Source organism: Coenobita brevimanus, chromosome 2, assembly GCF_032717465.1.
Source record: "Coenobita brevimanus isolate Jiangsu-jjx chromosome 2, ASM3271746v2, whole genome shotgun sequence".
Lineage (NCBI taxonomy): Eukaryota > Metazoa > Arthropoda > Malacostraca > Decapoda > Coenobitidae > Coenobita > Coenobita brevimanus.
This window is the reverse complement of record NC_136955.1, coordinates 810,734-837,095: the sequence shown is the minus strand read 5'-3', so window position 1 is coordinate 837,095 and position 26,362 is coordinate 810,734. Positions and strand designations below refer to the sequence as shown.

At 41.0% G+C, this 26,362-nt stretch overlaps 1 protein-coding gene across 1 annotated transcript in view; it reads left to right on the top strand.

Annotated features, from left to right (window-relative positions):
* Positions 1-2,228: 2,228 nt before the first annotated feature.
* Positions 2,229-26,362, top strand: part of LOC145390991 (nose resistant to fluoxetine protein 6-like) — a 57,665-nt gene continuing 33,531 nt past the window's right edge. The window contains exons 1-2 of the mRNA XM_080265727.1: positions 2,229-2,255; positions 3,972-4,108. Of these exons, the coding sequence (XP_080121853.1) occupies positions 2,229-2,255; positions 3,972-4,108 (164 nt within the window). The remainder of the gene's footprint in view (positions 2,256-3,971; positions 4,109-26,362) is intronic.

Genomic DNA, 26,362 nt, shown 5'->3' with positions numbered 1-26,362 from the left:
ACCAATGGTTTTTAAACTGTTTTCACTACCATTGCAGTCCTGTACTGGATTATACATTCACTACAGTAATCAAATGGTATAATATACAGTATATAATAATACTGTACGTGCACTGATAAGCATGTCTTTTATTTACCTTATTGTGGTGAACATAGCTGAAGTGGTCAGGCAGTCTGGACTGCTTCTGGCTTTATCGGACTTTTTCCGATACATAGGAATATCATCCGGTAGCTCCTTAATTCCAATAATAGCAAATTCCGGTCTATTGAAGGCCGTTACATTGAGATTTTAGTGTATTTTGTTTTTACATATGGTCTGGGTTCGTTAGGTAAGGTGGATTAATAGTAAAAATCTCAGGTTTTGTTGTTTTTTCTTTGCTTGCAGACTGATTGTTAAATGAGGTTAGATTAATATTAAAAGTCACTGGTTTCCTTGTTTCATTTTCTCTTCATGCAGTCTGGTTGGATTACATGAAGTTAGGTTAATTTTTTAAATGACCAGTTTAATTTTGTTTTCATTCCTTATGGTCTGGTTTGGGGAAATGGGGTTAGATTAATTTTAAAAATCACCAGTTTACTTGTTTTAGTTTCTTTACATGAAGTCTGGTTGGATTAGATGAAGTTTGATTAATTTAAAAGACACTGGTTAGTTTTTATGTTTTTATTTGCTTTCAGACTGGTTGATTAGGTGAAGTTAGATTAATATTTATGGGTGTATGGAGGTAAAGTGCCCCAGTTAAGAGATGGGTTCGTATAATTGATGACGGATGGAGAGTGGAGGGCAGACAGGGAAGTGAGGCATTTATGCAAGAAGTGAAGCTCAGAATTAAATAAATCACATATAAAACATCAGAATAATTTTGTTTCATCTACAGAACTCATGTTTGCTTCAAAGTAAAATATTTGAACCCTTTTTGGTGGTAGATTTTTATGTGATTTATTCTGTTTTGACATTCATTTCAGTCACAAACTTTATTAATCAGTTCAAATCAACTTGAGAAGGAAATGCCATAAAGGAAGAGTCAGCACTGAACAAATCACACACAAAACTATCAGGAAAAAATAATTGTGTATAAAAAGGAGTGAAAGTAGACCTGTACACATTTACTGCCTTGTTTTGTTCAGTGTTCTGCCACCATAATGCTTAGTTATATCAGTGCCACCACATGAAGACACCCCACACCACCACCACCACCACCAACAACAACCACCACCACCACCAGGCTATGTAGTGGAGGGTGTTATGGTGTGGTGTGGGATAGGGCAGGGGTTGTTACAGAGTTACATCAGTGCCACCACATAAAGGCACCCCATACCACCACCACAGGCTTTGTAGTGGAGGTTGCTGTGGTATGGTTGGTACTCACACAGGGGCCAGAATATGTCAGTGGTGGTACAGTACTCGCACTTCATGACTGTAGGGTTGGCAGTTTGAGCCCACACCAGGATAGCGTATTGCTGGTGAACGATGTTGTGGTCCGTCCAAGGATCCCTCTTTGCCCTACACAGCTATATGGTCCATTGGTCCTGGCTCAGGGATTCACTCGTACCTTCGCACAACTTCCACGCTTCCCTGTTTTCCCCGTCAGGAGCGTAAGAGCCGCGGCCATGCTACTCAGTCCAGGCATTATGTGAACAATAAAGTTGCAAGAAACGTTTATTGAGGAAAACTGGTGTGGATGTGTATGTCTGTGAGATGGAAGCAGGATTTCAGGGGCATGAGTGGTGAGTTAGTGAGGGTGTGGCCCAGGCAGGCAGGCAGACCTTGGCTTAGAGTGCCCCCCCCCCTTTTCTTAATGGTGATGATGATGATGATGATGATGATGCTTATGATTATTATTATGATAGTGACACTGTCAGTGATGATGGGATGATTGACATTTGGGATCAAAATATTAAATGCTGGTTTTTGATTTCCAGGAGAGTGTGGGATGGTAATAGACAAGAGACAGCAGCCACAGAACTACCAAAATAACAGGAGACAGCAGCCACAAAACAGCAAAATAACAGGAGACAGCAGCCACAAAACAGCAAAATAACAGGAGACAGCAGCCACAGAACAGCAAAATAACAGGAGACAGCAGCCACAAAACAGCAAAATAACAGGAGACAGCAGCCACAGAACTACCAAAATAACAGGAGACAGCAGCCACAAAACAGCAAAATAACCAGTATAATCAAGAAGGGTTCCAGTGATGTTGAAATACAGCAGTCATAGTCCTTGGAAGTATGTCCACCTTACTGGCACCTATGAAGGTAAGATTCACATTAATTACTCTACTATATCCTTTTCACTTTAACTTGGCCCAGATGTTCAGCCTTTTGCAGCTTGTTTTGCATAGTTCAGTGGCAGGAAAAGACAATACTGCAGTTCTACATCCTTTCCATGGCACTTCTTTGTGACTAGCATCATATTTTAGAGTTAATCTATTGTCACAGCTCAGAATTCAAGAAGGAGCGATGGCATTTTTAGGCCAAGTTAGAGTGAAAGGAGTATATTAACAAAAGTAAAAGAAAGTATATGTTATTTTTACTGTAATTTACCATAGATTTAAAGTACTCTTGATGTTGGTGTTGTTATGGCTGTGGGTCTATACAAATGTGAACCCAGTGGACTGCAGGCTGAAGCTGTCCCTCTCCTGCACTCCATCCTTCTCCTGTCAAGGGTGGGCAGGGAGAGGAGGCACATTTAACACATCTTGAATTGGGCTTTCTGTTATCTTGATTTTATTTTTTCTTGGAAGGAACAGTTTGCAGGCTTTTAGTGTTGGTTCCTTCTTCCTTGCATTAAAGAAGAAAATTATATAACCTCTGCCTGGCTATATTAGTGCCACCACCTGAAGGCAGTTGTCTCCATCACCAAAAATTATCACTAAGGATGACAGTACCTGGTTTGTTATCATGACAGAACTGACCCACTCACAGCTGGAACACTACACTGTGCTTGTGACATTTGATGAGCCATAGTTATGTGGTGACTGAATCTCCTTGGTTTCTAGACTGTTTTTACTCTAATTTGGCCCAGATTTTGTCATTTTGCAGCATATTTCATGTAGGTCAGTGGCAGAAAAATACATTGCTACAGCTGTACATCCTTCCCATAATATACAGTATACTATTTTGCAACTGCAGTGTAGCACCGTATTCTAATGTTAATGTATTGTTATGGTTTGGATTTTAATGGCAGTTTTATGCCAAGTTATCATAAAACCAGTATAGTCATGTCAGCTCTTCAGTCTGACACTACTTGGACATCAACTGAACTGAAAGGGGTTAGGGATCCTTATCAGATTAATCCGTAAAGTGCTACAGGGCTTTCGAGAGGCCTGTTCTGCAATGCTACAAGCCCTTTGAGAGATATCATATTAAATTTCTGAACCCAGTTTGATGTACTCATTCATTCTGTAAGACAAAAAATGATATTGGAGCAAATCAGTGTTTTGATGTGTTTTTGCACCTGGTACAGAGGTTCTTAAAATCCCAGAGGAGCAGTTGTTAATTTAAACATGCTGTAATAACAAAGAATATTGTGTGCATCATCATCATCATCATCATCATCATCATCATCATCATCATCATCTCACCTCTTTCTTACCTACATGGGGGATAAGGTAGGGTACAGACAGCCAGGAAAAGGAGAGAATATGAGAGTGGGAGAACTAAACAACATTATGTCCTGTGAAATGGGCCACACACCCATTTATTCACCATTCAAGCCCCTGGAATCCTGGGTCCTGATAGATACACCTGTCTTCTTATTTATCTATCATCCAGTCACTAAAATAAATGGGCCACACACTCATTCATTCACCATTCCATCCCACAGAATCCTGGCTGCAGCTGATACATACACCTGCCCACACCTAGCTTCCTATATATCTATCACTCCCACCCAAAACAGCCATAATATCAGCTGTAGTGTTTGTTGGTGTGTTTGTTGTTTGTGGCTAACATTTTCTCTTATCTTTTCAGGTGATAAGCAGTACCACAGTTGTCAAGATTAACCACAACAACAACAGCCGCGACACCAACACCATTCCTGCCACCACCTCCTCTGCACATCTGCTGTCCATCCACACCGGCCTACCTCAACAAGACATCAGCCCACAGTTAGATAGACACATACATACACTAAGTCCTCATTATAATTTTTTCCCCATTAATTTCTCAGTAATGTATTGAAAAATTGTCTTTGGTATAAGTCCAGATTAACTTAAACAAGAATTGCCTCTGAAAAAGTCCTGTTGATAATGTATAAAATTGAATTGCCTTTTGTTGCAGTATATTGTCCATTTTCCCCCAGTTTACAGTACTGGTTCTGTGTAAATCATCATCATCAACCAGACCTCCCTTCCCATCCCAAGGTTGGGTGAGGTGGGGTCCAGAGAGCCAGGATAAAAAATAGACAGTGATATAAAGCCAAAGTGTACCCAGTTCAATGAGCCACACTGCCATTCACTGCCCATGCAAGCCCCTGGAATCCTGATAAAACATTACAGATATATCATGGCCAGTTTACCTAAATTTACAGTAGCCTTGAGAGGAAGAAATTATGATTATTTTTGTAATACATCCAAACCTTATAATGAGGACTGAATGTTGGATAAATGTTACTGTACTGCCATACCCCTTCACACCAATGATGTGCCTTTATTATTATTATTATTATTATTATTATTATTATTATTACTGTATTATTATTTATTTTCACTATCTTCATACGTTATTAGTCATCTCAAGAGAGGCTGTTATAAAGTAGGAGGTCAGATAAAGCCTCATTTTATTATTATTATTATTATTATTAAAGCCTCAGTCAATCTCCAAGACTCATGAACTAAATTTTCTCATAATACCCAGAGTAAATATTGTTCAGCCTTGTTGGTGTGAAGGGGTCAATGTGCTCACAATGTAGTCATAATTAAGGACTGCCTATGAAGTGACATCACAGGTAATTCTGGCTTGGTTTTGGTTGTGTTCTTAAGGTGTAACTCTGTGTGTCTGGTGCTGGCTTTTTGATTGGGTTCCTGCCATCTTTGTTTGCTTTATTGAGTGAAGGGATGGTACATACGGCCTTGATAGAGCCCTGCAGTACCACAGGCCTTAGATACAGCCTTCATAGAGCCCTGCAGTACCACAGGCCTTAGATACAGCCTTGATAGAGCCCTGCAATACCCCAGGCCTTAGATACAGCCTTGATAGAGCCCTGCAGTATCACAGGCCTTAGATACAGCCTTGATAGAGCCTTGCACTACCACAGGCCTTAGATACAGCCTTGATAGAGCCCTGCACTACCCCAGGCCTTAGATACAGCCTTGATAGAGCCCTGCACTACCACAGGCCTTAGATACAGCCTTGATAGAGCCCTTCACTACCACAGGCCTTAGATACAGCCTTGATAGAGCCCTGCACTACCCCAGGCCTTAGATACAGCCTTGATAGAGCCCTTCACTACCACAGGCCTTAGATACAGCCCTGCACTACCACAGGCCTTAGATACAGCCTTGATAGAGCCCTTCACTACCACAGGCCTTAGATACAGCCTTGATAGAGCCCTGCACTACCACAGGCCTTAGATACAGCCCTTCACTACCACAGGCCTTAGATACAGCCCTGCACTACCACAGGCCTTAGATACAGCCTTAATAGAGCCCTTCACTACCACAGGCCTTAGATACAGCCTTGATAGAGCCCTGCATCACCCCAGGCCTTAGATACAGCCTTGATAGAGCCCTGCATTACCCTCAGCCTTCCCTAATGTCAATAAATAAAGTCTTAATGGCAGGAATACATTTAAAAAGTAACACCAGAGTCACAGAGTTAAAGGTTGCTTCCACAGTCTGTTTCTTTGTATCCCAGTGAAGGAAAAAATTACCCAGATAATAACCTCCATTGGTGACTATAAACTCACTAAGGATTTCATGGTTACCACTTTTTTGTATATATAATTTTTGACTTAATTTGTGCCCACCAGTATAGTAAGCTTCATGAGAGAGATACAGAGTTTATTGTTGATGCCATGGTAACTTTTTAAATACTCATAATATTAATGGTTCTTACACTTGCCAAAATAATAAGCTTCGTTAGAGAATATGTAGCGTACGGCCAAAATAATAAGCATCGTGAGAGAGTATGTAGCATACGAAGAATTCCATGGTAGTTGTTGTGATAATGGTGATGTTAATGGTTCCTGTGCTGACCAATATTAAGCCTCATCAGAGAACCATGGATTTCACTGAGTATCCATGGTAACTGTTGTGATGGTGTTTATGTTCATGGTTTGGACTCACCCACATCACCACCAAAGGCAACTTGAAGCGTACGGTCACACAGGGTCCTTCCTGGAGAGGTTACGCACTTTTCCATCATCCCTCGTATAGACACAAGTGAAGGTTTTCTTGGTTACCATTATAATAAATAGCAGGGACTGTGGAAGCAACTTAATTATTTTCACTGTTGTTTTGTATTATTCTTTGCATTGCTGAGTAAAGTTAAAGTACAGTAGAATCATACTTAACAATATTCAGAAACTATTTATGCAGAATACTATTAACATGGGTGCTCAGCCAGTCACATTAGACCCATTGGTGGGATGTGTCAGGGTTTCCTTTAAGTGAAGTATGCTGCATTATTTATTTGTTTTGTGGCAGTAACACTTGCACTATAATTAGTAATATCATTATTGGTGTTGTTCAGGCCCCACCTTAATCCGAACGTGGACCCAGTGGACTGCAGGCTGAAGTTATCTTGTTCCTGCAGTCCACCACCCGTGTCAGGGGAGAGAGAGGAAATAGACCATCATTCATATTACCAGGCATCAGCACTGCCTGATTTTATTTGTATCTCTAAGAGCCGGCACCTGTAAAGTGCAGTTATATACAGGTATATACTCATAGATAAAGTTGATAAAAGCAGAGTGCAGCCTGCCAAGTCTGGAATACAAAGTTGCCACCAAGTCTGTCATGTTTGAATAGCAAGTGTGACCATTTTGCTATCAGCATTGAGCACCTGTGTTGTGGAAGAATTGTTAGATATCTTTGCTACTTATTTCTCTTCAGAAATACATTTTTATTATTTATTTCTCATCATTTATGAGAGTAGATAGGGATTGGCCTTAACTCCTTCTGCCAGAGCGTATCATTTTTATTTCTTCTACCATCTATCCATTCATCAGGAGTGTAGGGGGCCAAGGCTAGGCTGTCCATGCATCATCTAACTCTGTATATTCCCATCAGGAGTGTAGGCACCCAAGGTTAGGTTGTTTAGTCAGGACATCAGTTTTGTTTTATTCTTACTGCCACCCATCCATCATCTAACCTTTTATTACCCCAGGAGGAGTGTAGGGGGCCGAGGCTAGGCAGTAGGAGTTGGGATATACCAGGGGAAGTATGTGCTCTGGAGATGAGTGTTGTAGGTAGGCCAGAAAGGTGTAGGATCATGGGTGAGGACGGAAAGTAATGTGTGGCGATGATGGGCAGAAAAGTAAGATCGGTTGTGTATATGCTGTGGAGATGAGTGTTGTAGGTAGGCCAGAAAGGTGCAGGTTTATCTGCGAGGAAGGAAAATAATGTGTGGGGATGATGGACAGAAAAAGAGTGCATAGAATTGGCTGACAGTTATACTTCTTACACTTGTACTTAATTCGCCCAGATTTCTGTCCTTCTGCAGCTGATTTCACATAGCTGAGTGTCATAAAAAGGTAATGTTGTGGCTTTACATTTTTCCAAACTACTTCTTCGTGATTAGTCTCATATTCTTAGGTTAATCTCTTGGTACAACTTGGCATTCAGTAAGACATCAGCAGTTTTAGGCCAAGGTAGAGTAAAGGGATAGGCAGACTGGTAAGGTACAAGTCAGTGGTATAAAGAACTGGTAGTCCCAAGATATCCTCATCAGAGCGTAGGGGCTTGAGGTTAGGCTGTTGTAATCCAGAACCTGTAAGGGTAGGGGACTTACCTTTGCCTCTGGTCTCATTTTGTGATAGAAATGGCTCCAGTCACTTGTTTATAGATTTGAACCATAACATGTAAGCCACAGTTCATTCTGATGTGAGAGCTGTAGTAGATCACCAGACATCTTCCCCTTGTCATTCTCACATACTCTTTCTTCCCTCATGTCTCAACCTCATTCCCGTGTTTCCTCTATGGCACATCACCAGTCAGAGCATAGGCTTGTGGGTCGCTGTCACTTCTTTCATTTTATTTATGGTACCACTGCATTTGATTTTATTCAGTTCTAGGAAGACTTCTTGCAGTGAAGGGGTTCATAAAGGCTGTATTTAACTCATGTAATTTATGAAGTGTCTCCTAAACTGAACATTATCAGTGTATTGCAAGAAAAAAATGTTACATACTCTGGCTGAAGGGGTAACTGCAGTCAGCATTTTGAGTTAGTTTTAGAATCACTTCACTTTTCAGCATGTGTACTAACAGTTTCTCTTTCTTTTCAGGTGGCTGCGGACTTCATCCTCTCCCTCAGTCCTTCCCTCCATCCCCATCCTTTCTTTGTACCTTCTTCCTTCCCTCTCCTCCCTACATCCCTCCCTCCAGATGTGGGCTGATGCAGCGTCCCAGGAGTGGCTGCCCAGGGATCATCGACCTTCCCTCTATCTTTTCTCTTTCTTTCCTTCTCTCTTTGTGTGTGTGTGAGTGCCTGGGGCTTGTATTCTCATTGGTTAAGGGGCTCACTGGCACCTCTTAAGAAGGAAATGATTTATTTTTCATATTACACCTATAAGATACTTAGGTGTCAATATGTACAAATAATCTGTCAAGGTTGGGGTGGTAGGGAGTGTCCTTAACCAGTGGGAATATGAGCCATGATGTGCAGGGGTGGTGGGGGAAGGGAAAGGGCTGGGAGGGGGGGAGGGGAGGGGTGGGCAGGGGTTTAGATAGGGCCAGATTACCCAATCCCCAGGTGGGATTATACGGGGTTGGCCTGCCGGAGGGGCAATCTGTCTCCCCATCTCGGCCCCAACCCATTGTTTCTCTCTCCTCCTCCCAGCTTAACGCCTTTTCCTTCCCCCACCTGGCCAGCTCCGGGCTTGGGTATCCCCCCCCACCCATCACCTCCATCCAGGGTGATCTGACTCAGTCCCTCACCCCAGCCAAGATGGTGGTGGTGGTGGCGGTGGTGGGAGTGTGAGTGTTCTGGGTGTGTGTGTGTGTGTGTGTGTGTGTGTGTGTGTGTGTGTGTGTGTGGAGACTTGTTTTTCCACATACATACATTCATACATACATTTCACACTCCCACCACCGCCACCACCACCACCATCAACAATGGGCTGGTGGTGGTGGTATGGGTGTGTGTGTGGACCCCACCACACACACACCCATACTACCACCACCACCCTCAGTGCTGTGGTGGACTTGGTGAGAGGAGGGTGTGGTAGTTGCTACTGCCACACCCTCCACTCACTGGGTCCACCATGATGCCTGGGGTGAGGGACTGAGTCAGACCCCCTGGTGGAGGTGTAGCTGGAGCTGGTCAGGTCACCCCACCCCTGCACATCAGTGTGAATGTGTCTCTTCTTCCTTTATACTAATTTTCTCTTTTATTACAGGCTATTAATATCTTTTTATTACAGGTACGGTATCTTTTATTTCAGATTCTACACTCAAAGGACTTCTTAACAGGTAATTGTTTACTTACATTTAGTACACCTGTGTGTCACTTTTATTTGTGAGCACATTACAATGTACATGTAATTAAGAATATGTAACAACCAATAAAAATATTATTGTACTTAGGAATTTTCTTACCCAGGGGAAGGGAAAGGGAGAGGGAGAAGTAGAGAGAGAGAGAGGGAGAAGTAGAGAGAGAGAGAGAAGGAGAAGTAGAGAGAGAGAGAGAGGGAGAAGTAGAGAGAGAGAGAGAGGGAGAAGTAGAGAGAGAGGGAGAAGTAGAGAGAGAGAGAGAGAGGGAGAAGTAGAGAGGGAGAAGTAGAGAGAGAGAGAGAGGGAGAAGTAGAGAGAGAGAGAGAGGGAGAAGTAGAGAGAGAGAGAGGGAGAAGTAGAGAGAGAGAGAGAGAGGGAGAAGTAGAGAGAGAGAGAGAGAGGGAGAAGTAGAGAGAGAGAGAGAGAGGGAGAAGTAGAGAGAGAGAGAGAGAGGGAGAAGTAGAGAGAGAGAGAGAGAGAGGGAGAAGTAGAGAGAGAGAGAGAGAGGGAGAAGTAGAGAGAGAGGGAGAAGTAGAGAGAGAGAGGGAGAAGTAGAGAGAGAGAGGGAGAAGTAGAGAGAGAGAGGGAGAAGTAGAGAGAGAGAGGGAGAAGTAGAGAGAGAGAGGGAGAAGTAGAGAGAGAGGGAGAAGTAGAGAGAGAGGGAGAGGGAAAAGTAGAGAGAGAGAGAGAGAGGGAGAGGGAAAAGTAGAGAGAGAGAGGGAGAGGGAAAAGTAGAGAGAGAGGGAGAGGGAGAAGTAGAGAGAGAGGGAGAGGGAAAGGGAGAAGTAGAGAGGGAGAGGGAGAAGTAGAGAGGGAGAGGGAGAAGTAGAGAGAGAGGGAGAGGGAGAAGTAGAGAGAGAGGGAGAGGGAGAAGTAGAGAGAGAGGGAGAGGGAAAGGGAGAAGTAGAGAGGGAGAGGGAGATGACACGAGAAAGTGTGGAAGACGAGAGGCGAGAGAGTAAGGGAGACGAGAGACGAGACAGTAAGGGAGACGAGAGACGAGACAGTAAGGGAGACGAGAGACGAGACAGTAAGGGAGACGAGAGACGAGACAGTAAGGGAGACGAGAGACGATAGAGTAAGGGAAACGAGAGTGAGAGAGAGAGACGAGACGAGACGAGACGAGTGAGAGAGAGATGAGACGAGAGTGAGAGATGAGACGAGAGTGAGAGAGATGAGAGGGTGAGGGAGACGAGAGACGGGAAAGTAAGCGTGATGAGAGACATGAAAGCAAGGTAGACGAGAGAGACAGACAGATGGATAAAACAAAATTAAAAGATATAAACATTGGGAGAAATACGAACAAGCATTAATACTTAAGATTCCTGCCATAACATACAGGATTAATATAACCTTAAACAAATACCACATCCAAATTCTCATTGATTAAGCTCCCTAACACCTCTTCCTAAGCAATTCATTTTGCGTATTACATATTACTGTCCTCTTTGCATTACTTTGGGGGGCGCGGTAGCACAGTGGTAGCGCGCTGGACTCGTAATCGTGGGATTGCGAGTTCGAGCCTTGCCCGGGCTGCCGTGCCGGGAGTGGTAGCTCGCTCCTGTAACCCTAGCGGGGCTATATAGTCCAGTACAGGGCTTAGCTCGGGGGAACTCCATTTCTCCCATTTTTGCATTACAGTAATCACTCCAATATCCGACGTAATAGAGCCATAGGTAGGTCCGGATATTGGTTCTGTCCGGATATTGGGCCCCAGCTTATGGACTTGTACTTATGGACCCTAACTCAGAGAAACACCTATACAACTCCCTCTGGACATGCATAGCACCTATTTAAGACCCAAATCACACCAATAAGGCACATAAATGACTGAAATAAATGCAAAAGAAACATAAAATGAGGGTTTAGAAGTAGGTTCATACAATAATAAACATTCTGGTGACTGGCTCCTGGACTGGTACTTATGGACTCTAACCTAGCCTAACTCAGAAAAACACCTTCCTACTGCACATGCATAGCTCCTAACACCCTATTCACACCAATAAAGGACATTAAAGAGTGAAATGAGGTAAGTATAGTATGGAAAAAAAGGACAGTATGAAACATTCTTATGTCCGGATAGTGGGGATGTTCGGATATTGGGCGTCCGGATATTAGAGTGATTATTAAATCATCCCAATATAATCGTACCTGACATAAGTGACATGCTAAGTTATATTCACCACCTGTATCTGAAAATAAATCAGCACAGAAGAGGTGTTAGAGAGCTCCTTCCCTGATAAGAATAAAAACCCAAGTTAGCAATACAGCAAGAAACAAAGAAATCAAATATATATGATACAAATGTTTTAATGGAACTTTTCCAATACCAGAATACAAAATACAAGACACTGTATAAGAAGACCCTACTGAGTGGTTTACCTTGTGAGAACTTTGAGAGTGAAAGATTACAAACTGTATTAATTTACTAAGAGATGAGATGACCAGCTGACTCGGACCCACATGACTGAACAAATTCAAACCCTACAGTCTGTCCATCCTAACTAGACTTAAAACTGAAATCTCTCCATCTTGAATGCTAAACTATTACAAGATATTAACACTAGAATATGCTGGTCACAAAGAAGTTCAATGGGAAGGATGTGAAGCCACAGTTTTGTCTTATTCTACCACCAAGATACAGGAAATATAGCTGCAATAGGACTAAAATATGCCAAGTTAAGGTGGAACCAACAGAATGGCACAAAGATGAAGTAGCAGGCAATACAATGTGCAGTAATGAACGGTTTTAATCAATGTAAAAACTAAAAAGGGAAAAGCTTTAACTTTGCATTAAAGCATACGCACAATACGTAGGTTCGTATATTCATATTTTACGCTCGTAATTCAAAATTTTAAGCTCCTATGTTCAGATTCTTTGCTCCTACACAGTATTCAGATTCTGAGATACTAACAAACACAAATTCAACCCTTTGAATATAGTGATGTCGTACTGAAGTTTATTCCTGCTGCCTCCATGTTATTTTAATATCATAAAAGGGTCTCTGCTGGTGAACAGGTTAATGGAGGCTGTACGTTTGAAAAGCCTCTCCTACCATTTGTTCATTTTTGAAGGCTCCAACATGCTTGCATGCATCAGCCCTGGTCACCCAGTGGTGGCTCTCCATGCTGGTTGATCTCTGGCAGCCTCCCAGTTCAGTCCCTTATCCCCAAGGTCACACTCAATGACTTCGTCCCAGGTCTTTTTCGGTCTACCTCTCACAACCCTACCCCTAACATTAGCACTTCTCATTTTTGGCACCCAATAATCATCCCCCATCCTCTCCACATGCCCAAACCATCTCAATCTACCCCTCCTCATCACAACACCAATACACTCCAGTCCCATCCTACCCCTCAACTCTTCCATCGTAAACCTAGCCCCCCCAGGCCTCACATTCAGGGACACACTACACATCCACCTAATCATTGTCATTTCTGTACATGTTAAGTAAAATCACTGAAAGGTTGTAAGAATGATTTAAGATGGCTCTATGTAACCCTTCTAGTTCAAAAAATATCTCCTATCCTGAAGAAAATACTTTAAAGATAATAAGAATGGTTAACGAAGGCTGTCACTAACCCGCACATTTCAGTCTTTCGAAGCAACTTAAATCACTTTCTTTCCTACTGAACAGATTACTTCAGGCTATGTAACCTCTCCAGTTTCTAGAGCCTCTCTCGTGCTGGATAACATCGTCTGATGGAAGCAATGCTAAAAACAAGAAATCAAGTCATCTACACAGCAGTCTGGGCCATGTAATCCAGTGACGTACCTTCTTATTTTCATTATTGCTGCCACCAGACCATTACATTCAACTCTGGACATACCTAGTAATGAAGGGGTTAATGAAGGCTGCATATAACCTCTACACATCAAAGTCTTTCTAATGCTGTATATCACATCAAGGAAGAATGAGTAAAATGTTAAGTAACCGGCGTGAGGTGGATAAAACCGCAACATAAAACTTAATATATCGGTCTTTGTACAGAACACCTTGTATCCCATACCGGTATTTTAACACCTTGTATCCGATACCGGTATTTTAACACCTTGTATCCGATACCGGTATTTTAACACCTTGTATCCGATACCGGTATTTTATTCTAAGTAATTTTCCTTCAGCTTATAAGAGTACATGAACAATAGGAGTTGGAGTCCTAATCAACTCCTTTACTACCTGGGTACTTTTCCTAAGGTAATTAAAATAGTTTAATGGCACAGCTGTCTGATAAATCTTGCTAATGGGGACTCCTAAGGTGATTAAAACTGCCTACATTTTTTTTCCCCAGCCTGACACATCTCCAACCCCTTCATATGAGTTGTCATTAAGTGTGGCCACACTGGAGAGGTGATAATAGTCCATCCATCCATCACCCCCCCCAAAAAAAAAAGGAAATGTTCCCCCGAGCTAGACCTTATTAGATCATACAGCCCTGCTAACTGACAGGAGGGCGCTACCCCTCCTGGCATGACAACTACAAGGTGTGACGAACTCACGACTCCCCAGGTCCCGAGTCTGATGGTCTACCACTGAGCCACCCTGTCCCCCCCCAGAGTAACCAAGATGTCAAATGATAAGACTGGCTATAGGGGACTCCTAAAGTGATAAAAACTGCCTACAGAGCATTTCTTCTCTAACACAGATTCCTAACTTCTTTCAGCTCAGTTGACTGGAGAGTCAATAGGACTAGACTTATTCCTACATCACAGCCATGACTAATATATTCCAGTAACCAGTACAGTAGTTTGAATTCAAGCTGTCGGAGTGGCCCAGTTCCCTCAGATGAAAAACTGGCTGTTAGGGTCTTCCTGATGTGATTAAAACTGCCTACACAGCATCTGTTTACCTGACAAATCCCCAATAGCTTGGCTGATGTTCATATATAGCCACACATCTGACTAGTACCCAAGAAGGCTCATTCCTACGCCCATTACAGTCTCGCTGCATTTTACGTAACCAAGACTCAGCTGTGTGGCCAGTTTCAAGCAGCATATGAAGATACTGATAGTTCTCCTACTATTATGCTTCTCTGACTGTATTTACGGCTTACGAGGACTGCAATGGTGTGCGTGGCCCACTTCACCGAGCATGCTGCTGATAACACATTTTATGAACTTTCTTACCCTGTTCCTGGATCAAATGGGGTTTATATTGTGATGATGGTTGCTGCACACTAATAAGAAATTTTTATGTTGGCAAGGTGGCCTGTAGAACAGACAAGATGGCTAGAATGATGTGTGAATATCTGTGACCTATTTCACTGCTGATGCTGTTGATATAGTGTGTTTGATCTGACAGAGATTCCTTAACCCTTTCTGCTCACCTGAAGGCCAAGTGTAGTCAGACTGGAGGGTTGAATAAACTAGTAACCAAGGAGACTCATTCCTAACTCATTACAGTTCACTGTATAGTCGTTCCTGCCCTAACGCGGTTTGCTGTAGCGCAATATTGCTCCAACGTGGTACAATTTTACGAAAGGAAACAAACATCCTAACGCAGGCACTGTTAGTGTAACGCGGTACCCTGGACCAGGTGGACTGGGATGCGGTGCAAGTCGCACAGCCTCACTATACATGACGTCATCGCAAGGTACAATAAAAAAAAGTCCTATTGATCTATTGTATTTTTTAATAACCATATTAATGCTTTTAGGTGGTTTTAATTGGGGGGGTATAAAAAAAATTTGCACCACAAGGGGGGAAAAAAGTGGTCTTTGGCCAGGGGTGCAGAAAAAGTGGTTTTCATGAGTTCCTCTGCCGCAACATTTGCCTAACGCGAGGTCGGTGCGGAAGCAAATACCTGCGTTAGGGGAGGAACAACTGTACTCAAGTCCACTTCCCTCAGATGAAAACAAACTATATATTACAAACTATCTGTGCTGGCAAATTCACTAACCATGTTATACTGCTGATAGTTTTATATATTTTTATTTTCATGCATTTTATTTTTTTCTTACCGTGTTTCTGAATCTTACCTCACCCTTCCTTGTATGATGGAATTAGGGTCAGGATGGTGCTGGAGAGGGAGGCCTTCACACAGTGGCGCTCATATAACCCAGGCAGTGGAGCTACCCACTAATGCAACATTTTTATGTCCATCTCCCTCCCTGTCCCCCAAAGGTGAATGGTGGATTGCAGGAAGAGGGTAACTTCAGCCTCCAGTCCACCACATTCACATAAAAATTATTCTGGTGCTACAAATGACATCATCTGGGTCAGGATGATGATGATGATGATGATGATGATGATGATGATAGGTCTTTATATACAGGCGGGTCCGATCATATGAGTGCGACGTGTTAATGGGGGAACGCTCGGATTGTGGATACACGAGTGATGGATAAAAAGGGGGTGGCTGGACTGCAAAACTCGTATAGCAGAGTCCATAGCTTGTGTCAGAAAAATAGGAATAGGTTAACTGACCCTGTTGGCATCAATGAAGTTGGATCTAAACTGCACATCCTCGTATCATCAGTTTTTCATATAGCAGATGTTCGCATAATGAGACCCGCCTGTATTTTCTTGCTTTTTTCTCTCTAAAAATTCCACACAATCTCTTTATTGAACTTTCACACACCACGCACTCAGAGAGAAAAAATAAAAAACTTCTATAAAGGCTAACACCTCATGAGATGTTTAAGATTTATAACCCTTAACTCCTTCACCCTCGGAGCCAGAAGACTGAACCAAACACACGTAAGCTTTGAGGTAAACAAGCATACAGTTTATTGGTGTATGTAACTATACTCCATTCCCTCCAACCTGGTGTAAAACTGCCACCTCTACTTTGAATTCTGAGCCATTAGGGCCAAATCAACCAAATATAAACTGAAGTAAACATGGCTGAGTTTTATGGATATCAGCAACTAAAAACTATGGTTATTTTACGTACTTTTTAAACACTGCAGGTTTTGTGCAAGGGTTCAAATGGGAAACTTTGAGGTGTTGGGGCTCCAAGACAAAATGATGGATCATAAAAATTTCATCTAACACTGTGAAATTATGCCATACCTCCAAATTTGAAAATACTGTAATATAAACTCCCAGCACCATGCAACAAAGGGAACATGACACCAAATCACATACACAATGGCACTGAGAAAAGGCAATATAAATGGACAAGCAGGAATAAGATATAGTGCATAAAAGACAGTACTAGAAGATCACCAAATTAAGCAGTAGGTGAATTCTACTCACATGGCCTAATAACTGCCTCAAGAAAGCAGTCACCACTTGTAAAATTTAATGTACGACAGTATATATAATTGTGTGAAAGACTTGGGTGACAATTCTACTGTGTCCTCAGGGAACGGGTTATGGCATCTAAGATATATTTAACCCTTCAGTTTGATGGCACACTGATGGGTTAAGCCTCAAAGCAGGTGGTGGGTGGATCCGATCATCTGACTCCAAAATGTTACCTGTTTATTATATACATCTAGCCTATCCATGCTAACTTAGATCCTTAAACATATTACTTGATTTAACTTACTAGATTTAATATTTAACCAGCTCAATTTAATCTAACCTAACTTACTGTACTTTAACATATGAGGCACAAGGAGTTAAGGGTTATAAATCATGCAGTGGTTTCACAAACACATTTAGGGTCAATTTCTTCTCATAACACAGAAATATTGGGGTAACCTTCTGCTTCTCGTCTCCTTGTCCAGCAGCCCTGTAAAAAAGACACTGCAGCTACGACAAGAAATTGATCCTAAACCTGTCTGTGAATCTATGCACAATACTAAGCAATAACAGGCAACTTATTTCTTGTATTTAGTCACTCAGTCCTCTTTATAAGTCAGGGATGCAGGACAAAATAGTACAACTCTTTACATATATCCAATGGATGCTGCCCAAATCATTACAACTTCTTAATATAACCAGGAGATGCTTTCCAAAATGTTACAACGTTTTTCACATGACTCAGAGTTGTGTTCCAAATTACCAAAACTTTTCCTTCAGCAGACAGAGATGTACTTCAACAACTTATAACTTTTTACAAACAACTGGCCCTAATAAAGTTTGAGAAACAGGTCAATTGGCTTTAACGGTACCAATGAAACTTTATTTGGCAATTTCTCTAACTGCAGACTTACTATCATGAAACTTTATATGGCAATTTCTCTAACTGCAGACTTATACCATGAAACTTATTTGGTAATTCCTCTAACTGCACACTTACTACCATGAAACTTTACTTGGCAATTTCTCTACCTTACTGTGGTCTTACTATCATGTTTAAAAGGACTTAGTGTATGGTTCAAAGTTGTTACTTTCACGAGTGTTTCAGTATCACGCTGCAAATGACACAAAACATGCTTCATCACTTAAAACTTGTTTGTGATCCTGTATACATTTTTCTTTATTATTATTTTTATTCTTACTTCTTTTTTTTTGCTCCTCACTATTTTATCAGGAAGCATTTTTCTCCCTTTTTCCCACCCCTCAGTAATTAATCAAGAAGCCTGTCTCCCCCTTGCTTTACCATTTTTCCTGAACACATCCCGGGCCTATAAAGAGGACTTATGGCCATATTATTAACTCTGAGAGTGCCAGTGTGTGTGGACCATATCATGTGTTAATTTCTGAAGCACATCAATATGATGGAACATATCAAACCGCCCTGAAATTATTGCAGACTGTGCTCTGTACAATGGGATGCAGCCTAACTAACAATTGCGGGTGTTACAAAAATGTGACGGCCAGAGAACTTCCCTGAATTTCCTGTATCATTGCTAACAACTCTCTGCAATGTGGGGTGATGGCTGACCACACCTGAAATTCCTATCCACAAATAACCATCACAAATTATGGACTGACTTAGGCTTTGGCACTCTCAGTTTTAATAATACGGCCCTGACGGTCTAAACACTCCTTAAATATTAGTTAAACATTAGTAAACATCTCACGAGGTGTACAGTAACGTCTGATACAACCACATCCAGGTACATTCTTCCCTCCCCCCCCTAACCCCTCACTGGGTATTTGGTTACCAGTAAATTTCTTCTTTACTCAGGAGAAAATGTATATAAGGTTAAAAGTAAATCAGTAATTGTTATATATCACTGGTTGAACTCTGTATGGCCTTGTGGGTAACGCCTGAGGATTAAACTGAACACAAAAATGATGAACAGTGATGGATTTTAGGACAGATCTCTTAGTCTGTTAATGCAATGGTGGTAATTTAGCTCTTTTGTTACTTCTTGATTTTAATCCAGAAGAGCTGTACCAGGAATAATCTTTGTTCTGTTACAGCAGTGGAAGACTTTATATACTTTGTACTGCTTATTTCTCGATAATAATATGCCAGAACACTTGTACGAAGTTAAAAATTATCCTGGTTCTCTGACATCACTAGTACAAGTTGTTTATCCTGCTATGGTTATTGGTGAAGGATTGGAGGAGTATTAAAAATTGTCCAGTTCTTTGACATCAATGGTATAAGCTCTTTACCCAATTATGGCTACTGGAGGAGGACTGGACGAGGATTGGAAGAGGACCAGGATTGATAAAGGATTAAAAATGTTCAATTCTTTTACATCACTGACACTGGTATAGCCTAAGTTGTTTACCCTGTTATGGTTATGTACTGATCATTCTATTCAGTGCACAAGCTGTAGGTAATCAATGTGTTAATAATAATACCAATTCATATATGACAAGGGTTTAGACTGGATTTGTATTATTATGATCAACTCGATGGTTTTATTCAAGGAGAAAAGTTTGATCTTAATTCTTGTAGAGCTTAACTTGTGTATTTTATTCTACTTAGCTCCTTATGGTTATATTCCAGTAGAAAAGTTTAACCTTACATTCTATTTACCTCCTATTTATTTTTATTCCAGGAGAAAACTTATATTAATCTTAATTTTTCGTTATCAATCTTTGACTCCATATACTGCTGAAAGAGAAAATAAATATGTTAATATTGAAGGCTGAACCAATACACAGTGAAGGGTTAAGGGAAGAATAATGACCTGGAGGCAGTACAACCCAATGATATTATTATTATACCCCACCAGTTATTTCTCTCTCTCTCTCTCTCTCTCTCTCTCTCTCATACAGAAGTTCAGGTTGATTACATTCTTATTCCAGTGAAGTAAAAACAATGAAAGACCTACACATCATCATCATCATCATCATCATCACCACCACCATCCGAATTTCCACCTACAAGATAAGGTGAGGCAGGATCCACACACAATATATAAGAAAAAATAAATATTGAAAAAAACCATCAACAGTATCGCATTGACAGTGGTGACGTGACGGCCTTGGCTGTGTATGTATGTCTGTCTGTCTGTCTGGCTTTACTTGCTGGCTGCATCTACAGGGAATGTTTTGTGGCCTGATGAAGATCCCTAACCCCTTCCAGCTCAGTTGATGGGTAAGTGTACAGTAGTTACAGCAAACTCTGAATACTGTGTAAATGTTGAGTTCCCCGCCTGGGAGTGCTGTGCAAGGCTAACATATCCATCCCACACCTGTGAACAGATTATAGTTATGTACAAAAGACATGTATGTGTTGTAGTGCCATCCTGGACTGACTACTGTGTAAATGTGGCTGAGTTCCCCGCCTGGGAGTGTTGTTCAAGGCTAACATATCCAGCCTACCCCTGTGACCAGACTATAGTTATGTACAAGAGATATGTATGTGTAGTAGTGCCATCCTGGACTGACTACTGTGTAAATGTGGCTGAGTTCCCCGCCTGGGAGTGTTGTGCAAGGCCAGGTACCAGGATTTTGTGGCCTCACCACTCCCATGGTAGTACCTCCCAGGGACGATGGTTACCACCCATCTACTACCTAATATCAACAGCATGACCAGTGAAATGAGGAATATCTGGCCTACCTTACAGTACAAAATTCTATAGGCCTAACTCAAGCCTAACTTAACACATATAAGCTAAATTCTATAACTCAAACCTAACTTAGCATCACACACAATCTATCAACAACATGCTCAGTAGAGTAAGACATACATTCAAGCATCTATAATCCTACCTCCACCCTACAATGCAAAACCGTGTAACTCAGACCTAACAACACACACAACCATCAACAACATGCCCAGTGTAACAGGAGATATCAGTGCAAATATTTAAGACCCACAAATCCCTCCTTCACATCACAACTCATAAACATAACACAAATTTACTCTCAAACCTTAATTACTGTACACTGACGAGAAATGTAGATCAGGCTGCCCTCTCTCCATCACTGTACATTATTATAACAGCTAACTCTATCACTACACTGACAATTATTTCAACCCACAAATCCCTCCTTCACCTCACAACTCATAAACATAACACAAATTTACTCTCAAACCTTAATTACTGTACACTGACGAGAAATGTAGATCACTCTGCCCTCTCTCCATCACTGTACATTATTATAACAGCTAACTCCCACTAAACTGACATTTCCTCCATAATTCCTGTTATCTTCAGTCAGTTGTATCCACCTCACGAAGATTTTGGCAATGTTAAAAGTTTGATATGGGTTTTTTGGCAATGGTAATGGCTTGATACAGCTTTTTTGGCACTGTTAAAGGTGTGATACAGCTTTTTTGGCTATGTTAAAGGCTTGATAAGGCTTTTTTGGCAATGTTAAAGGCTTGATATGGCTTTTATGGCACTGTTAAAGGTGTGATACGACTTCTTTCGCAATGTTAATGGTCTGATACAGCTTGTCATAATCTCCTCCACTACTACAATGGTATCCTAAGCTGGGTATGATTTGTTTAGCTTTGATGAGTATATATATAGAAAATGGGTGGGTTAAGCCTTCATTAACCCAATCCCAGTAACAGGTATGAGAGAGAGAGAGAGAGAGAGAGAGAGAGAGAGAGAGAAACAATACATCCTTCATTAACCCCTACATATTAAGTCTACTAAACTGAATAAAATAGTTTGGTCCCAGAAAGAATAAAAAATAAATAAATAAATGAATACAACAGGAGGCTTTACAGGATAATACACCTTAATAGAAGAGTTTAAGGGATGCCTGGTGACTTTGAGGATGCCCTAACACCTCATCCTTAGGAAAAAAAAAAAAATATTCCGTACATTACATCTTTTCATCTCTAGCATGTTACTGACGAATACCATGTTGATATTAAAATCCTATAAATAAAATGTGTGAATTATAAGATGTACTAGCATATGAGGGAGGGAGGAGTGAGTTGGCAGGAGGGCAGTCAAGTGGTGGGTGACAGAGCGACTTGGAGGCGTTTTGTCTGTGGCCACCCTTTGCGGGATTAGGGCGTAGGGCTATAGAAAGATAGATGGACTAGTAATATGGAAAATAAAGTGCTAAGGAGGAGGTGTTAGGAAGTCCTGTATGGCACCTACTGGAGCCTAAATCAAGTCTTGTGCAGTTAAATACAAAAGTTCATTTACAGATGCATCAGTATGGCATGGTGGACAAGGGTATATATTATTACCTACAAAATAATAAAGTTGTTATGCTTAAACCTCATACTGAAAAGTGGAATACGGTACAAACCTTTAATTACTGAATGTTATGGAATGCCTGTGATTAGTATTATTAGCCTGCATTCCATATTACACAATGCAGTCAGCAACCATACAAGAAAGCCTAATACATTCCATCATCATTAATATTTTGAATCATTGAATATTTGTGGTCTGCATCCCACTCTATAATCTTACGTTTAAGCCTAACAACCTGTAATATGCATCCCAGTCCACTACACCACATTAATATCTATAAATCCAGCCATGATACACAGCCAGTACAGTGTTTCATAGCTGGACTTATTAATATGGTGTATTGAACAGAGGTGTATATTATCTGCTAAAAATGAATAATAATATGCATCCCAGTCCACTACACCACATTAATATCAATAAATTCAACCATGACACAGCAAGTACAGTGTTTCATAGCTGGACTTATTCTTTGAGATGATGTACTCAACAGAGGTGTATATTATCTGCTACAAATGAATAATAATATGCATCCCAGTCCACTACATCACATTAATATCTATAAATCCAGCCATAACACACAGCCATCACAGTTTGTCGTGGCTGGACTAATGCTTCAATATGGTGCACTGGGCAGAGGTGTATATTATCACACACCCATCAATGTTATAATCTTTTTACTATAACTTGGACTAAATCTGCAATCTCTCCATCTTTAACACCAAGTTGTTCATTTCTGCCACTGAGCTATGATAAATTCCACAAGGACAAAACTCTGGTCCTAGTTAAAGTAAATGACCTGTAAGATGAAGCTCAGTTTACCACATCACACCGAACATCTATCAACCCAGCCATAACACTGAGGCAGGAGGGGTGATGTAGGTAGTATTAACTGCACTTTACATTAAATATTACCATATGATGCATTTCTCACCGTACACTTAACTGTATATACATAACACAAAACATTACCTATCCAAAGATGCATTTCCCACCCAACACTTCAAAAGCCTTGCATATGTATACACACACTGGGTGGGGACAGGTCACTTCCCCATAGATATACAGTAGTGGTGTTAGTGCTATCAGTTAGCTGGCTGCCACTAAATGCCAATCAGCCAATACACTTATACTGTGAATATTTACACACCACAATATTCATCATAGCCTAACACCATAAACTTAACAATACACTGTACAACTGCAGACATAGTTATTGATACACATCATCATAATTATTAATATATTACATGACAGCCAACAATGATTTTGAAAACCCAGCAATATGATCTCTGCAGCCTAACAAATACCATCACCACCACCTAACCTACACCATCACAATAAATAAACTACTGTACACCATCAAAGAAGTATCCTTACACTGTGTCAATCAGAGGAACTGAACTAAACTAAATACAGAGTGAAATACTGCTTTAAGTAAGGGTTATGTTCAGCAGAAGTAATATCACCGCCTCGCCACAGTGAGGTGTAGGGAAGAATGTGGAGGTCTGATTCCTGGATGGATGCCACATTTGCCTCTCTCCAACTACCTAACAGTGGCACCATAACAGGCTCCACATCATCCCATTATTTGGTTATATGGTTACCACCCAGCGTCGTAAATTATTTCCTGGGTCACAGGAAACCATTTGGCTTGTCACTTAGTGTAGAGCCGCCTGTAGTGGAAAGAAGAGTAATAAGGAGTGACAAGAAGGCTGTGAGAAACAGGAAGATAGGAGGGCAGATGCAAAAAGGTAATGATAAGGGTGAAGGAATAGGCAGTACTATATCAAGTGAGTGGATGATGGTCACCACCACCTACCACAATAGAGGGAAGTGATTTTAATTATAATGTTTGTGAACGTTTTCACTCTCATCTTAAATGTCAGGACCAACTGCCTAGCCCCAGGCTCCTACGCTCCTCATGGGGCAACGTAGGACTGGATGATGGATGGATGGATGTCAACAGTTTCATTTCTAACCCTTCACTACACATCCTGACCACTTAGTAATGATCAATCACATATCAAGTGGAAATTGTTGCCATGCTAGTAAACAGCTTTATAACAACAACCATTTTACCTGACAGCATGTTAAATATTGGATCCCTGTGATGAAATCCTACAGCCACCGAAACAAAATATTATATGCAATGAATCAGAAACAGCAAAAGAGGATGAAGAAATGATACGGCAAAAAACATTATAATAAAAGAAAAAATAAAACAAGGGTACAGCAGTCAAGACAAGACAGTCTCGTACTTTCCAACTTTATACTGATTTTCTTGGCTAAGTATCCTGTATGAATCAGGGAATTTCCTAACAACTCCTCCTTGTCAACTTATCCTGCCTCCTCCACCCTAATATCCTCTTATATGTGACTGATGCAAAATGGGTTGATAATAAAAGGACAATAAATAACCTGGAGATGGAGATGGAAGCCTTCACGTGGTGGCACTGATATGATGGGGTGGTTCCACTGCCTGGTTATACAAATGTCCTTTAACTATCCCCTGGAAGGAGGATGAAGGACTGCAGCAGGAGGATATCATTAGCCTGCAGTCTACTGGGCTCACATTACAGATGAACCTGGGGCAGCTACGGTACTACTAAATGGATGGAACTATGAACAGATATATACCTTAGCCAATACACATACAGTATACTACCATTTAACTGCCATTCCAGTGTACATTGTTACTTTGTGATTTATCTATTTATCTATCTATCCATCCACCTGCCTGTCTGCTTATTATTTATCTATCTATCCATCCACTTGCCTGTCTGCTTTTCTTTTTATCTATCCATCCACCTGCCTGTCTGTTTATCTATTTATCTATCCACACACATTACTCTCATTAACTACTATGAGTCTGCAATTTTTTACTTTGGCATCAATTTATCTACCTATCTACCTATCAATTTATCTACCTACCTACCTACCTATCAATTTATCTACCTATCAATTTATCTATCATTTATCTTCCTATCTACATCCACACACCTTATACCCTGGACTGGCTGGCCTTGAACTAACTGCCTGTGTCACCCTATCCTATGCCATCACACTGCCTTCACTCCAACTCACACCACTGTCATGCACATACCTCTCCACCACATCCCTCTATTTCCCCCTCCCATTCCTCCCCCCACCTCAATCACATATTCTCCTAGTTAGTCTCTCATTCTTCATTTCTCCTTAAAATCTATCATCAATATCATCACCAAGACTTTTTTTTTTTTTTTAATAACTCTAGCTGAATAAATGGAATAAATGGGCCACACTGTCATTCACTCACCACTGAAGTCCCTGGAATCCTGACTCCTCCTAAAAACACCCTATACACTTGCTTCCACCTATACACCTGCTATAAAGAGTTGTGGTGGTAGAGGGATGCCTGCATGTGGTGGCACTGACATAACAACCACCTATACACGTGTCCCTTAATGCCCTCCCTATCCCCACAAGGGACCATGGTGGACTGAATCACATGGCCAGCTTCAGTCTGTACTACACAAAGTTTACATCCAAATAAACCTACAACAACAACAAGAAAGCTATGTCTGTATACCTTCTTAGTCATATCATCATCCAATTAAAAAATAATAATTAAAAAAAAATAAATAAATAGTTTTATATCACTGTGAATCTATAACCAGGTGTCAAAGGGTGAGAGCAGGGATATAAACTGCTGTAATAGTTTAGTCTGGTGTTGTGGATGCTGTATATCAAAGTAACATACACAGATTATAATAAATGTACTGTGCAGTGCAGTGCCTCTAAGTGCAGTGCTGTTAATCTAAACCCATCTATGCTTCATTCACTTTAACCTGGCACACATTTTCATCCCTTCATCCACTTCATCTTGGTGTTTTCAATCTTTCCTTTGCTTTAATTTGGTGGTGCTTAGTCTTTTTCTGGCCAATTTCCTGTTAAGTCACTGGCAGAATGACACAACAGGCTACTAAGGCTCTGCATACTTGCCATAACTTCCTCAAGACTAGCACCATATCCTTTAGTGTTACTCTCTTCATACAGCTAATATTTAACATGGCCAGATAGCAACTTTATGCCTAGTTAAAGTGAACAGAGTATAGCAGTGTGTCTACAATATCTACAAGAATCTACAGTACTATATGTTACCTGTTCTCATGATGATGGACCGGGAAGCCTTCACGTGGTGGCACCGATACAAGTTATATAAATGTCCCTGAACTACCTCTGTTTATCAAAAGGAAGCTGGTG